Source organism: Amphiura filiformis, chromosome 16 (assembly GCF_039555335.1).
Source record: "Amphiura filiformis chromosome 16, Afil_fr2py, whole genome shotgun sequence".
Classification (NCBI taxonomy): Eukaryota; Metazoa; Echinodermata; class Ophiuroidea; order Amphilepidida; family Amphiuridae; genus Amphiura; species Amphiura filiformis.
This window is the reverse complement of record NC_092643.1, coordinates 27,971,593-27,989,049: the sequence shown is the minus strand read 5'-3', so window position 1 is coordinate 27,989,049 and position 17,457 is coordinate 27,971,593. Positions and strand designations below refer to the sequence as shown.

Here is a 17,457-nt window from a genome sequence, read left to right as displayed (position 1 = left end):
TTGTATGGGCGTAGCCATAGGCGGAGAGCCATACTTTAATTTTGTTTTGCAATATTTGTTCGCACGTTTAAGGGGTTATCTAGCCACTGTGTAGATTGAAAGTTGCAGGGTATATAGTATGTAAGCGAATGAAGAAGTAGATAGATTTTCTATAATAATATGTGTTCAGGAGAGGAGATATTTAACAAAAACAAAAACACCCAAGTCCGTCAAATGCACGAATAAGAATACGTGTATAAGATAGGCCTATGCACCATTGTGCATGATTGTGGAATTGCCGCAGCTGATTAGAGTCGTTCATTTCGTGCGGTACCTGATTAGAGTCGTTCATTTCGTGCAGTAAATAGCGGGCAATGGGTGTATTTTTTGTTTGGTTTTGTGTTGCTTTTGGAAACGCTCACTTGTTTGCACAGACCTAGTCTCCACACATCCAATTTATGTCGGGCGATCCGAACAAACATCGTGATAGCCACATACAGTCTGGACCGAGGCACAGACTATCAAGTGTTTGTTTACCAGTGACCTTCAATAAAATCGATACTGTAGTACAAACATGCTATATACAGGGTGTCCCTGAAAGAACTGTATCGTCGGAAACTTAATTGTTTGGGTATTTTAACGACCCAACTAAACAAAACTAAATACTTGGTGCGGTTGAGCAATAAATCGGCTATCACATACTTTTGACAATTTGACAAAAAGACGAAATATTAAGATTAGAAATTTAATAAGATGGCATAATCACTGCGCATCATAATTTTTACTTAATTTACTGTATAAAACATACATCTTTTGATTCATTATGACACCAGATTTTTTTTTCTTTTTTGAGAAACAAAAATCCTTCCAAACTTTACATAGAGCCAAAAATTTACAAGGTAATTTTTTTTATTTTGGCATAACAATTTAGGGAATTTTGTTAACGTTTGTTTTAATACGCAATCACTCGGGCACACCCTTTCCAACGAAAAATGAAAACTTTAATTTCAACATTTAATTTTGAGCATGGAGAAAGGAAATCATAGCTTCCCTCCCGTTCCTCCCCATTTCCCCTTCTGTTTTTTCTTCTCTTTTTTCATTTTGCTTTTCACCTTTCCACATTTTTTCTTCTCAGACAACCCTTGTTTACCAAAAGTAATACATTTTATTTAATTTATGACGACACAGCTTTCTGTCATCCCTGTCTAGCCCAAAGGTCTGACCTGGTTGGTTAAACCGGCGCAGGCCAGATGTCAGAACTGCAAATAAAATGCAGCAAGGTAGAGGTTGTAATATCGTGCACATAGCTTCCTATACCTTGCTGTGTATAGTGAACAGAGCACGTGTATTTTGCTCACTGGCAATTGATACAAACCGAAGGTGTCAATAAATGGGACAGTATGAATGGATCATTTTCGAAGTTTATGTTGTGATGAAGTTTGGAAGTCAACATGTGCGATATCATATGATGCCATAGGGTCTACAGGGGTTTTAACAACATGGTGTATCGCCTAAACTTGGTCAGTTGTATTTGTAGTTGATGTTCTTACAGAGCTGAATAGATTTCGGGGTCATCCAAGGTCACACAGAGTTCATCTGAGGTCAAATTACTAAAAACTGTCATATGGGCACGAAACTTGGTGGGTATAGTCAACACTTAGAGTCAATTTTTTGGAAGGTAATTTCGGGGTCAACCGAGGTCACCCAGGGGCATCTGAGGTCAAATTACTAAAACTGTTATATGGGCACGAAACTTGGTGGGTATATTCAACATTTAGAGTCAAGTTATTGGAAGGTCATTTCGGTGTCATCCGAGGTCACCCAGGGGTCACCTGAGGTCAAATTAAAAACTGTCTTAACAGCATGAAATTTCGTGAGTACAGTCAACATTAAGAGTCAAATTTTTGGAAGGTCATTTTGGGGTAATCCAAGGTCACTCATGGGTCATCTGAGGTCAAATTACTAAAATCTGTCGTATGGGCATGAAACTTGGTGGGTACAGTGAACATTGCTAGAAAACTGTCTAAACATACAAAATCTTCCAACACACGGCTCGGGTTGTTTTGGTAAAGCAATACCAACACCTGTTGTGAACTCGACACCACGAGGGGATTTTCCATATCCCAACCCGTGCTCTGGGCATCTTGTAAAACATAAACATTACACAGCTGTGCGGCCTATTACATTTCCATATTATTTCCTTCTTTAATCACCCCACACTCCCCATCCACCATCCAGGCTTCGCCCATACAGGGTTCTGAAAAGAAACTCACATTTAAACACAACCACTACCATACCATCACCCAACAACCTTACACACCAACCGCGTATGCCGAAAACCGCGCAACCCGAGAACCGCTCTAGTTAGATCTATGATCCGTTTAATTACGTATTGCCAGGGTAAATCGTAGTATCAGTAGGTTTGTTTGGTTTCTTGACAAATTCTTCGGGCAGTCTTTATGAATATCCTAAGATCCTTCTTGAACAAGTTCATCGGGATTGTAATTCGTCGACGCGTCACCTTTCTCTTGGGTTGATATTTCTAAATATTGGACATAGATCCATATAAGAAAACATTTTCAAAACAAAGTATTTATACTAAATTTTGAAAATGTGCCAAATTAATTTGTTTCAAACAACAAAAAGAAATGGTAGAGGGTGGTTGAAAGTGGCATTTTTGGTAATGTACGTTCGCAACGTGCCATTTTTCATATTTGCCCATATCTTTACAAAATTATGTTAGATGAAATTCAATAGTAGATCGGTAAACTACATTCTATATCCTTCAATATGAGACATAAATCAAGCTTTTGAATTTGTTGAAAGTGTGTGACGTAATTACGGAATATCGCTATTGTCATTACTATTATTATAAACATTATAATCCCTTTTAATATTGGTCATATTACCTTCCTATTGTGGTGGATGTATCAATTAATTATTTTAAATATGCAATTTTGAAGTCGATTAAATTAAGTCGAATACTTTCAAAACGAGTAGTGAATTGATATGTACCTATGTACTTACCTGCAGGCAGCATCTCTGTACCTGATGTAAGAGATATTTCCATCTGGTCTGATCATTGGTAGCAACTTTATCCTCTTCCACAGACCACCCGGTGCCAACTGCCAAGTATGTCTAAATCCCTTTGAATAACGGTCTTCCAATTCGTTCTTGGGCGTCCAGATCTCCCTTTTCCATGTGTGGGATTCCAGAAGTAGAATGTTCTAGGGATGCGACGCTCGATCTCTTTCAGTGACAGTCCAGTTTTACGAAGTGTTACAGAAGGGGAGGAAAAACACATTCATTTTAGAATTTCATAGAAGTGCCTAAATTGACGTCCTTCCACACTTAGACTGACTCTGTCACTAGTCTATGGAAATATTTGTATTAAAAGCCTAAAAGAGTAATTTCCATTATCTAAATAGCGTCACCAACCTTGTCATGAATAGATACATTTTATATCCGAAAAAGCTTTAAAAATGCTGTGAAAGTGAATATTGTTGTAAATAAAGGGAAATTAAAGTTGAAAATGACTCAAAAGCACCTGTATACATCAGCATGATACCGCATTAAAGCTGTTTAAGCCTAAAATATGGTTTGTACATGATGTTTTGTTTGAAAAACTAAAATGATCACATCAAACAACCGTGGTACCGCACCGTTGTGTCAACATCGTGCTCGGAAGTTCTATAAACAACAACCTCGGTCAAAAGGTCAATTTAGACACCACTGCACAGTCTCAGTGCAATTATTGCAACCAGAATCTGGTTGTAAAAGCTACCTTTTCACATCGTTTTCTCAGTCATCAACCCAGACAGTTGTCGAATGAGGGCAGCAGTCTATTCCACACCTACCTAGTTCTTTAAAAGCAGCTGATGCCTTGCCAACCCTTTGTTTGAGCTCCCTAGCATTTGATCCGTCTGCGCTACAATATGCTCACAAATACTTGAAACGATCCACAACCTGAATCAGACCTTCACCTCCCAATGGAGCAAAATATGCTGAGCCACAGTGGACACTTCAATTGAATGAACGCAGCCTGGTATAGCGTGACAATGATCTTAAAATGTTCTAGGACATTGGTTTACTCGATTTCCTGAACACGCAGACTGTGACCAATCAGGAGTTGCTTCATTTTGGTGTTGTGTATGCATAACTGAAATGGCACTATGATGTGAAATTCTTTACATACATTTAAAAATACTTATTCACTCCGGAAGCCAAGTACCAATATGTCTGATAAATGCAGATTGATAATTATTATCACGCGAGGAAACGAATGAAAACACACATACAAAATGGCGCCAAACTGGAAGGTCAGATGTGGTGTCAAATATTTTCTATACAATAGTGTTTTTTTCCGACGTTTTATTGAATTTTGTTTCAAAACACACGGCATTTTTTCATCTAAATAATCTTAAGTCTACTTCATTTTTTTTTTTTTACAATATTCAAGATTGCATGATAACTAACTGGGGAGTGTCATTTGTATGTTAAAATAAAGAAATTGGAGCTCTACAAACCGGGGAATGTCTTGAACTAATTAGTATGTATAATTGGCCACTCATCGTTACTCGCACTGGTTATGTAACAGGATTAATTACCAGAGCAACGGGTTTACACTATTTTTTAATCTATTGCCCTGCACTATAAGCAGGCTGTACTCATCACCTGTGTATATGTACAGTACAATTGACTGAATAGAATGCCGCTCTTTTCAAAAACACTAGTATTACTAGGTGCGAATGATAAGCCGTTTCGCAATTTCGGAAAATTGCAACTGCGCATGCTCAGACATCTATCGACTGGAGATAAACAGAACCAATCTCCCCAATTGACGGCCTTGTGAATGAACTGCGACTCAAAAAGAATCGTTTTACAAGATTAGCCATTTGAAACAATCAAAATTAATACTTTGCTAGTATATACAAGTATTAAGAAGATATCCTCTGGACCAATGTGCGAAGTTCACTCCCATTGAAATATTGTGGCGAGTCTTCAATGTTTATTTCTCAAAAGTCTCATAGATATTACCCACAATGCACTTCGATCTGAAATTGCGAAAGGTCTTATAGACTTAGCATAATGTGAAATTTGCGATCACAGATCATGGATTCCTGTTCTTTGACAACGTAACGTCTAGTGCAGGGCAATACATTCAAATATACGGGTGTGAAAGTATCGGATTTATATAACAATGGTTTATGCACAGAATTAGAGGAGGAGAAGCGGGCTTCCATCACCTGTCCATATACCGCCACGAACAATCGCGCCGTCAGTCATGGGGAGAAATTTAGGGTATTCGAGTCCTTGCCGACGGTGCGCTGAGTCGAACGAAAATAATTCTGCGTTTCATCTGAAGCGTTTTGGCACTTGCATGGAAGTCGCATCAAGTGCGTCTCTCAAATGCGTCCATCATCCATGTCGCGCTTGCATGATAACAAATACCTCGAGCGCATTCCGACGGAAACCGAATACCCCTAATTTCTGCTCATATGCCTGTATCAAGATGGCGGTCGAGTCCCGGTTCTCCTTCTCTAATTCTGTGGGTTTATGCTGGTTGAACGCTAAAAATGTAATGCGATACAAAAGTGGCGTAATGTTTATACATAATTATGCTAATTTAACTCAACTAGAAGTGGGTATCGTTTGTCACTCTTTCGAAGCCTGTGCAGCCATCTTTATAATTGAAGACCGAATTTAAAAAAAAACTAGTTTGTAGTTTGCGTATGACGTTCTGTCAAACAAACCAAAACTCCCGTACTGCGCAGATGGAGAATCAATCACGTTGCGCCTTTGCCCTGACGTAAGATGCAAACTAGTCTTTTTAATTCGATCTTCAATTATAGCAATGACCGTATAACGCGCCTTTCTATTCCCATGAATAGAGTGGGGATCACCGTCAACAAGTAACTTCTTTTCACATGCTTTTTATGATCAAAGAAGAAGAAAAAGGGAATCGGATGAAGATTACATAACATATTTGTGACCATTCCGTCTTAGTACTTTCAAAATGCTAACGATCAAAATGGAAGTTTTGAATCTTTGCTAAAATCTGCTAATTTTCTTGGACTCTGCTAATTTTCTTGGACGATAGTATTACTTATTGTAAAAGTCATTATTAAAGTCATAGTCGAATCCAGATGAAACCGAAGAAACCACAGATGCAACAGCAACAGCGTATATGATTATGATAATGATTCCAATAACTTCCAAAACGATTCCAGTGACCAATCCTGCGATAGACCAACATTTCGCTGATTGGGATGCTTGTTGGGCACCTGCCACATCACCAGCTGCGAATCTACTGCGAACCTGTAATAATTATGTAATTAGAACAGAATCATCATCGTTAGCCTATCGTCTTCTTCATTGTCTTCATCATCATCAACATTAGGCACGACATCCTTTTGGGTCCTATAGCGCTATCGGTGCCCGAATAGGTACCGACGGCTCTTTTTATTGTACCCTGAACATTTGTACAGTGCATTCGTTTTTTATTTAAGGGATGGGGTATGAACGTTTGGACAGTATTTATTGTGGGACATTAGAGCACACCAGATATATCGAATTGCATTCTGAATACGAATAATGTCCTTCTGACATCAAATAATTTCGATTTTTTGAAATTTGCAATGCAATATTTTTGATATTTAACAGTACTCGAAGTAAACTTTATAAATCTGATGATTTATACTTAAAGTGTATGTAGGTGGGATGAAAAGCCGACGATCAATTGAAAATGTTGACCTTTCGTATTGAAGATATGGATTTTTTTTCCCAAAACACCAAAAAAAATTAGGCCTTTTTGGGAAAAACTCCATATCTTCAATATGAAAGGTCACAATTTTCAATTGATCGTCGCCTTTTCCTCCCAGCTGCATACACTTTAAGAATATATCATTAGATTTATAAAATTTACTTCGAGGACTGTTATCATGGTTATATATCAAAAATGTGAAAATATCAAATTTTAATAATTTGTCATAAAATTTGTATTATATCGTGAATTTCAAAAATTAAAATTATTTGATATCAGAAAGACATTCTTCGTATTCAGAATGCAATTCGATATGTCTGATGTGCTCTCAGGGCCCACAAAAATACTGTCGAAATGCTCAAAACGCTCATTCCAGATCCCTTAAGTTCATAACAAATCAAATATTGATTTTAATTATTTGTTTGTCCAACTTTTTATTCAAGAAATTAATTTCAAATAATTTTTTGATAAAATCGATAATATTTTCGAGGTCGAAATGTGAAGGTACACTATGCAACTGTTAATTATTATGCTTGATACAATTTATTACATCTCCGGGGAGTGATATTAAGAGTCATCGGCACCGATAGTTCTATAGGACCAAATTCGATGTGGTGCCTTATCCCAATTGTCTTCTACTCTTCGTCATCATCGCGCTGTCGTTATCATCATCATCATAATCATCATCGTCGTCTTCCCTAGTAACATACCACAGTGGCGTAGCGTGTGTCATCTGATTGGGGGGGGAGCACCGACCCTGATTGGGGGCACCGGGTCTGATTGGGGGGCACAAGCCGGTTTTTTTTGACAATTATTTTCCTATGGGATTTCTTAAATTTTGCAATCGATTGGGGTGCCCCCCGTGCCCCTATGACGCTACGCCACTGAATACCACAAAATACCAAGGCTGAGTGCTTCCCCTTCCGCGGGGAGACGGGCGGAAAACACAGTCACAGGCCACCTCCAACCAAACACATCTGGCAGTTTTATGGTTAACCACACACATATACGTCATATTGCGCAATCATCATTTTATAGTCACCATATTTGACTGGCAGTAGACTGGTCGTGGCTTGATGCAAGAGATTGGCTCGTTGACACGCAGCCAGGAGTCCCTGGTTCGATCCCCCGGGGCGCTCGCGTATCTTCTTTCTTCTTCCTCGTCCTCTTTTTGTTCCTCCCACAATCCCATCACAAATTCCTGCCCGCCTTTTTTATTTTTTCCGCATCACAAATTTCATAAATCATAACCTTATTAAATACAACAAAATGCCACAGGCTAGGTACACGGGCCATCTCCGATCAAAACCTCTTGTCAGTGTTACGGTTACCCGGGTACGGTTAAAACAATTCGTCGTAGTGATGTAACATGATTAATAGCAAAGCAATGGGTTCACACTATTTTGAATGTATTACCCTGCACTAAACGTTACCCCGTTCCTCTGCATTGCACATATATTATCAAAGAACAGGAATATAGGCCTGGATCGTAATTCTATAAAATTTTCACATCATGCTGATCACTCGCACCTGTAAGATTAGTGTCTTTGTAAAGAGCGGTATCGTAGTTAATTGCACACATAAGTGACTTATTACCGGTAATAAGTGACTTATTACGGGTAATAAATGATTTATGTTCGACCGTGTGAACACGATTTACTTCTACGGCGAATTTAATTCAAATTAACTTACATTTGTTGCCTGGACAATCCCCACAATTCCAAGCGGCAGACAGCAAAAAATCGTAACAATAATCGCAAAGATTAGATAGTCGTTGGGTTGAGTAGATTGTGTTTGTCTCACAATAACGGTTTGGGTAGGTGCACTCTGAAAAACAAAACCGAAGCATACTTCTCGTAATTATTACCTTCCTTAACTTATACTAACGCATCTTTGAACAAGTTCATTAGGAATGTTGATTTCAACTGTGAATTGCGTTCGTAATGAACAATTCCAAATAAATACGAAGGTGATTTACTCACATTTTAGTGACGTTTTGCCACTAGTACTGGTTTCATCAGACTGGCAACTAATCAAGCTGATACTACCAGGTGGCTGAAAGAAGCCATTTGGATCCGCAGAAAAGGACATGCCATTCTAAACTAGGGGGCCTATGCACTAAAGCAACATATTTGACCAACTCATCACGCCCTCTACGGTACTTCCTGTTGTCCATAAAAGGAAGCAGTCTGATGTGATGAGTTGCCAGTCTGATGAATCTAAGTGTAGTGGTGAAACTCAGTAAAATGTCATGTGAGTCAATCAACTGCGTTTTTAGTTGGAATTGTTCCAACGAACAAAATTCGCAGTCTCTCCCGCACTTTTGCATTAAAGAAACACCGATATTTAATATTAACCTTCATCAGTACAAAAGACGAATGAACAGAAAATTCATTGTTTGCTTGTTTGGTCTTATTTTTTTAGAGAATATACGATAGGAACTTTTGTTGTTACTATCCTCTACCGTGTGAGAGACGACAAGCAGGTCCAATATTTTGAGTAGTAAATGCTGGCGCACACTACGATGAATCCTAGTGTTTGCAGGCGGTGGTGGATGCGATATCGTCATTTTTGACGTCGCCATTGAATTAACACATAATCATGAAATCTTCACAAACAATTCTAAATTTGTTTTGTGGTGTCAAAGCAAAATTATCTTACTCTTAAACCGTTGGAGGTACGACAATGTACCACACTATAAGTATGTTGTTTTTCAATTTATAACTGCTAACCGTGTATTTTGAATGGGGCTGTCAGCCAGCCTCGAACGTCACGTGTCGCGTGTCCTATGCCGCACACCGTCATCGTCCCTATATCTTCGTGTCAAAAATTGCCGTGATAGTACGATGAATCCTCACGTTTTTCAACAGCTACGCATGGTGATTTTATTCGAGATAGGCCGAGCGACTTAGGCTAAGCATACAATTTGAGATTTTGAGAGCCTGCCACACTGTTTCTATTCTATGTTTTTACGATTTTCGCATGATCAGTATATGGCTGGCCGTAACCGCCACAACGTGGAGCTGCTACGCGTAGCTTACTTTTCGCTTCGCGGAGCTAAATTGACCAATCATGTTAGATCTTTTCATTACGCGGAGCCAGTGGATGCATCCTCGTTCCAGAGAGAGAAAACTCTTGCCAAAATTAATGTTTACTATGGGGATTTTAAATGAATCGATTGTAAATAAACCACGACCAGTGGCGTGTTTGTTTGTTTGTTTGTCTACTGTGTCAGGCTAGGATCACTGACACCCACCGTACTGATACTGTCATACTATCACGGTGATCATATTGTTGAATGTTGTTGACTTTAAAATAATCATGATGCAGTCATGTCTACAGTAGAATTCACCACGACCTTTGAAGGACTTAAACCCCATTAAAAGCTATTAAACCAAGATAACACTCAATGAAAACAGCTCAACTATGTTACATCAGATCAGGGATATATGTCTCATATTCCTGATCAGATCTTCTCTGGTTAAATACACACTGCACTTGTGTCTGTTTTACCTGTGCAATGAGCAATGAGCTGGTATTAGAGTTTCACGATTATGAACGATTATGAACAATTATCCGATAGAATTCTTCGACACATTTCCTTTCCAAATATTTGTATATACTTAAACTTCAGACATAATGAAATCGGAAAAGGTCCATGCCCTCTCCCAGTTCTCTCCCCTTTAGGTGGTACTACACCCCTTGATAAATTTGTGACTATTTGTGAATTTTTCTCAAAAAATAATAACACAATGGTAAAAAAAGTTGTGTATATTATAGGGGCAAGGAATCTACTACTGGAATTTCAGTGACTCAATACAAGCGGTGTATATACACGTTATTTATGATTTTTAAGAGGTACCGCTAGAATGGTCCTCATTTCTTAAAATTTCTTATAATGAACCACTTGTCTTTAATATCCAGTGTCATCAATCTTGTAATTTGAATCTGTTGTTTGGGTAAATTTCATATTGTATATTTTATGTGTGTGCATTTCCTTTTTAGTTGTAAAACGCAGGGCATCTGCGATGCAAATTGCTCTGTACAAATATTGATTTATTATTATCATTATTATTATCACTGCATGACATTTCAGTGAAGTAATTGGATTCCTTGCCCCTGTAATATACATAACTTATGTTACCAGTGAGTAGTTATTTTTGAGAAAAATGCAAAATTAGTCACAAAATTTATCAGGGAGTGTAGTACCACCTTAAAGATCTATAAACGAAACTAATAAGAAAGCGAATAATTTACACTTATATATTTTTCGAAAGTTTACTTTTTCAGTTCTTCGCTGTTCTGACATTGTACTTACAGTGTTGTATTGAGCAGTTGTAGGTGGGTAATTCTGCTGTGGTGGGTATCCCTGTTGAGGTGGGTATCCCTGTTGAGGTGCGTACGGGGGTGGCTGTCCTTGTTGAGGGGGATAGCCCTGTTGAGGTGGATAACCCTGGTCCTGTTGAGGTGGAATGCCCTTTTCTATATGAAAAACAATGTGGTAACAAAATAGACTGGTTCTAAATGAGACTTAAATATGTATAGGCTCTATAAAAACAGTATCGACTATGTATAATTATATTCTACCGATGATACCGGGTCAAAATACTGAACCGGGAAATTTCCTTTCATTGGGGTCCCCTCCTACCAGATTGAACTGAGACTATTAGTAGTATTAAACCAATACTAGTCTCAGGATTGAAGGCCAGTCTCATGACCTGCGGTGATCAGAGGGAGGGTTTGTGCATGATGTGTGCCCAATGGAGTTATGTTAAATCACATGATCAAGGGCTAACTTACAACAAGTGGAAGAGTCGGTAGGAGTAAAAGGGTGGTGCATTGGCAGTATGAACGACGGTAGGTCTTACATCAGGCCTAACCTTGCTAGGTATAAGTTACACCAGGTGCCGCTAATTTACTCCTGACAGTTATCAGGAGTAGCTGGTAGGAGTATGCGCGGAGTATCTGCCAATGTGTACCGGGAGTAAGTTGATATACTACTTGGTATGGTTGACCCCGTGACTGGCATATCGTATACTAATTAGCAAGGCCGGGCAAGTAAGATTTTTAAACTTAACAGAATTGTTTCACAACAAAGTAGTTCAACGAGATCACCAGGCGGGATCTAATAGTCCATAGCTCCGTAGGGGAAGGGGTTTAATTTACATAAAACCAAAATAGCCGATTATACAGGGTCAAATTTCAAAGTTGATTACATTTGCTTATAAATCATACCAATGTATTCCTCTCATCATCAGGATTCAGGAATGTACAGTTTTACCTATTCCCGACGTACAGTTAATTATCGAGTTACAGGTAAAAACACAGGTGAATGAGTATGAAAAGAGTCTATCGCACGACTATTTCGTGCGGATTAAATATCACATTAGTGAACTCAGGGTATGTAATGCTCAGGTGTTTTGTTACCTATGTAACAGGGCAATATATAAAAATAAATAAATGTAGATATTTATATAGCGCTTTATGCCGTAAACAGCCTCAAAGCGCTTTACATTTATTCCGCCGTTATTAGAATATGTCGGAACCAAGTTTGCTGCCTACAAATGGCGCAGGGTTCATCAGTACAACGACTGTGACTACCCCTAACAGCTTCCCATTGTACCTGGGTGGGGTGAGGCAAGCGTGACAAAGCGCCTTGCCCAAGGGTGCAACACGGTGGCGGGACGGGGACTCGAACTCACGCACATCAAGCAAGCTCTCAGATTATGAGTCCAAGACCGTAACCACTGAGCCACCGTGCCCACCGTGCCCTATATCAAAACCCACTGAACCTATTGACCTATTTTGTATTAACTATTGCTTCCTATATCACAAAACATCCAAAGCAATGCAAACTGTTCTTATTTTGATTTCCTTTTGCCAAAAGAATAATATTTATGAGACCATTTGTTTAATATCTGACCCTTCTAGCGGAGTAAACGGGAGCGATCACTAAAAGGAAGATCCACGCACAGAACAGGTACCATATATACCATGGCAAATTGTTACTTTATCGTCTTACTCCCCACACACAAATTCATTTATCATTATAAAAGTAATACTTTTTATATAAATACAAAGGTTTTCATTCACATACCAGTATCCATATTCAGTCGATAGGCTATATGTTATAGATTGGTATTATTTGAGTCTCTTCAAAGCAAGGTCTGTATCATTCAATTTCGTACGCGGTTCTGTAGTATCCAGATGAATTACACCGTGCAAAGATTACTTTTCATGTGGGCATGCAAGCAAGTAGCAAAAAAAAGTTTTTTGTTTCCCGTAGCGGGTCTTAAAATTGCAATGCGTAATGCGGTTTTTTTTTTTTAATAATTCAAGAAAAAAGCACATATAAATAGGCTCAGATCTGAAACAAAACAATGCCGGGTGTCAGATCAGGTATATGGTCCACAACTTATAAGTTCCCCCTGATACTTTTTTTAATAAGTTCAAAAATTTTTAATGAAATGTAATAATGTAAAAAGTATGCATAGCCCTAATTGTTTTACACATATGGACCAATTTATAGCGTCACACATCATTACGTTCAGGCACAATGGTTAATTGTGTAAGAAAAGAGGCCGTTTTAAAAGTTGCATCTGAGTCCATAGCAGTCAGGTTTTCTTTAACAAACACATGAATAAACCTGGCCTACTGTATTGTTTGAGAGCTGACTCCTATGGACCCAGATGCAACTTTTAACACTGTTTAAAACGGTCTCTTGTTTTTACATAATGAACCATTGTGACTAAACGCAATGAAGTATTTAGAGGGTACTTTTAAGTTGTGGACCCTATACATGTATTTATGGTACATTGACCAATGTTTAATGAAATAAGCCAAATGGACCCCAATATCAACCCATTGCCTAGTTGCCTCCCCTCAAAAATTACACCCTATACAAATCCTGATTTTATGGTTGAGAATCATTTAAACTTTTCATTTCGCCTGCTGTGTTCTCTATTGCCATCATTCATGTCCATACCACATGACCACAGCACTAGAATGACTACTTCAGTTTCATTAATTTTTTCTGGATTTAATGATTTTTGAACATAAAAATTTAAAAACAAAAGCTACTGGAAACAAACTTTTATGTTTTTTTAGGCCTAAGAGCTTATAGGACGTATCAGTGTACGGATATATTTGTAGGTCAACGTCAACGAGCTCCTACGCACGTATCCATCCGGTGTCTATCCGGGAGATATCAAGGTTGTACTCTTCCTACGTACTATCCGGCCACAGAATGTTCAAGCAAGGTCAATGTGAATGTCATTGTGTCCTTATTCCTGTTGGTTACTGGTTCAAGCCTGTATGTGGGTTTTTGACCAAGTTAACCTTGTCATTTGGCCATTTTAGCCTAAAAAATACAATTTTTGTACCATATTTGACCAATTTTGCTTCAAAATGCCAAAAATTATAAAAGATATACATGAAGTTTCCTAACTCACATTTTAGGTCTTTTGGGAAACTACCTGTATATCTTCAATACGCAAGGTCAACATTTTCATTATGATGGTCGGCTTATCTTCCCAGCTACATATACTTCAAGTACATATCATTAGATTTATAGGTCCGTATGCTAGCGTTGGGCGATACTCGATACTCGATACCTCGATACCGCCGATACCAGTGGTATCGGTATCGATGGTCGATACCTTTTGGTATCGGCCATTCTCCGATACGATACTTTTGACAGAATATAAAAAAATAAAATGTATTATTTTAATTGAACCTATTGAAAAACAAAAATATTCGAAAATTAAAAACAAATATTCTAATCATTCATTCTCTATTAGCAACTTCATGTAGCAAATAAATTGCGCAGTATGCCTACACTCTCTCGCAACTACTAGCACTGGCTGTGTAATTAAATTAAATTTTGAATTAAATCTGAATAGCGTTCAGATTTAATTCCAATGCTTGTGTATGGGATATACATTCAGCGACGCACCGGGCGGCGCATGTAGGCCTACATGAAAAAACAAACTTTAAGTTTTGGTCAAAACTTTTTTTTCAAGGTGTGTTTGTTATATTATATTCATTACAATTCTAAGGTCAAAATCTCGATTTTGAAAATGTTACTTTAAATAACAAACGTTTTCCTAACGTAACATCCAAATAGCGACCTATCAATCACATTCGGAGTTTAACAAAGTGTATTACAAATTAGTTCACGCCTAGGGATTCTTATTTTTCATAAATTAAAAAGTTAACACAATAGGATGTTCAAATTTCAAGTGTCCTTGAGTGGCAATTTTCGATCCCAATCAAAGGAATTATAAATGTTTTACAAAATATTTTGCAAAACCATTGTTATGCGTTATGATAAGATTTGAAATTAGCCAATTGTATTGATTTTGTTTTAAATTAATTTCAACAAAAAATTGTGTGTTTTAAACTTAAACTGACAAATGTTGTAAACTGGTAAATTGATAATTCATCTTGCTGATTAAAGTGATATATTCTATTAGTTTTATAATAATTTTGTGTTAAGATTCGTAATCCCATGAAGAGTAAATATAACTACGTTAATGTGGCACAGCCATACATACCCCCTCCCCCCCCGCCCCCGCCCACACACACCCTTCACCTTAGGATAATTGGTATCGAAAGTATCGGAGTATCGTCGATACTTTTTGGTATCGGTATCGGTATCGACAATCGATACCAAAAGCTGGTATCGCCCATCCCTACCGTATGCACAAAAGAGTTAGACCGGGTCTAAAGTTAGACCTGGTCTAACTGGATTTAAGTTCCATCAGGAATGGTCCTTTACTCTTATTTCCTTCCTACAGTAGCTAGCAAATTTTAAAGATTATAGCAGTTAGCAACCTGGACAACAGATTCTTTTGTTTAGCAAGGCTCACTCAGTCATTTAATGTGGCAATACAAACGATCGAATTTGGTGTTGAAACGAGCTAAATTTTGAGTTACACCTTTTCAATGTAAAATTAATTTTCTCGGCCAAATGAAATGCAATCATTTTTATTTTTTCAGTAAATGTCAGGTCAAATTGTAGTGCTTGATACTTTTTTTTTTTTTCAAATCCTAGTGTTAAACTTAGGCGTGAAATTCAGTCATTTCGTGTAAGATTTTCGATTTTGATAGGCTTAAACTCTGCCCGCGAGCCTTTTCTTGGATCAACCTTTTAGCTTTTCAAAGTAATATAGTTCGCTAATGAAGGATTTTTCCCAACTTTCTAACGCACATCACCGTGAGCGATATATCATAGTTTTGTCAGAATTTACGTTTTGATTTCACCATTTTTTCACCGGCTGAACTTTTTTCAAAATCAACGCGTGAAATATAAGGCTAATAATACTAGCATTGTGGATCGATATCCCTGGGTTTAATAGGAATACCGGCATGATACAGTGTTGCCAGAACTTCAATATAGCAACGAAATTCCCAGGCCTAATAGCGCTCCTATTATACTGATCATGTTTATAGCACGATGAGGATATTTCATCATCACGTGAGTGATTCGGACCAATGTGTTGAAATTTGCTTCTCCTCAAAACAACTTTGCCCGAAGGCTTACATGCAATTGGGCAATATTTTAAACAAAACTTTCTTTTACAAAACATTATATTACGCTGTATGTTTTTGATCAACAAACTGTTTGGAACACACTTCCAAAGAAATAACCTTCGTAACGCCCCGGCGTAACGCCCCAGACTTTCGTTATTTAAACGCCCGAAATAGATTGTCCTTATAAGAACCATCAGAGATTGTGGCTTATAAGAACCGTTCATTATCATTGTTAACTTAAACAGGTTTTTGTTTTAAACATCTTTATAAATTGATTGTTTTTATGTTTGTTTGTAAATTTCGTGCTTTACACACATTGAGTTACTCATCAGAGATTGTGCCTTATAAGAACCATTCATTTTCATTGTTAACTTAAACAGGTTTTTGTTTTTAAACAAAAACCTGTTCAAGCAATTATATAAATTGCTTGCCTAAAAACAGAATAACTTGGATGTTAATACTTGACGTAGTGTTGTCATGAAGGTGACTGGGTATGGTGCCTTTTGTTTGTGTTTGTTTGAAACTGCTTTTGGAAACCCACCGAAAGTCATAGGCCCTAATGAAGCAGCCAAAACAATACCAGGTTAAACATGGAAGTTTATAAAAACTTATTAAATAACCTTAAGGAAAAAACAACATTTGTGGCAACAATAAGCCTTGCATTGAAAGTCATGGTTAAAGTGTGTTGATTACCACAACAAAGTTTCCCTACATACACCCCCACTACCCACCTCACACACCTCTGCACCCACCCCACCCTATAGGCCTACATGTACATGATATTACATAATAATATATAGCATAGCTATACATTTAGGTATAGCGCTTAATTATGACAAATATGGTTAGGCCTATATATAGGTCAAATTAAAAACAAACCCGAACACTGATGAATCTCTACAGAAACCCGAACACAAGTCTGAAGGGTGTAATGAAAATGGCAACCCGCGATGGGGGGGGGGGCGTTGGGTAGGTCATACAAAATTCACATGGAGATAGGAGGGACAGAAGATTAAAATCCCCTATAATAACACGCTAATTTTTCTAGGTTTGGACCGTGGATTTTCATGAACCTCAAGCGTGCTTCTCTTAATACGGACTAACCTAGGTAAACAAACACACAGACAGACAAAATGGTTTTCATAATCATGGAATCCATATAAATTGAAATTGCAGGCTAT

General features: G+C 37.8%; 1 protein-coding gene across 2 annotated transcripts in view; it reads right to left on the bottom strand.

Annotated features, from left to right (window-relative positions):
• Positions 1-4,938: 4,938 nt before the first annotated feature.
• The window catches only part of LOC140135833 (uncharacterized), a 93,274-nt gene continuing 80,755 nt past the window's right edge, over positions 4,939-17,457 (bottom strand). The window contains exons 1-4 of one of the 2 annotated variants that reach the window (XM_072157462.1): positions 12,840-12,924; positions 11,061-11,224; positions 8,435-8,569; positions 4,939-6,297 (exon numbers count right to left, since the gene is read on the bottom strand). In XM_072157462.1, the coding sequence (XP_072013563.1) occupies positions 6,082-6,297; positions 8,435-8,569; positions 11,061-11,224; positions 12,840-12,849 (525 nt within the window). In that variant the 5' untranslated portion in view covers positions 12,850-12,924 and the 3' untranslated portion in view covers positions 4,939-6,081. Of the gene's footprint in view, positions 6,298-8,434; positions 8,570-11,060; positions 11,225-12,839; positions 12,925-17,457 lie in introns of those variants that run through there. The other variant, XM_072157463.1, reaches the window with a different exon arrangement.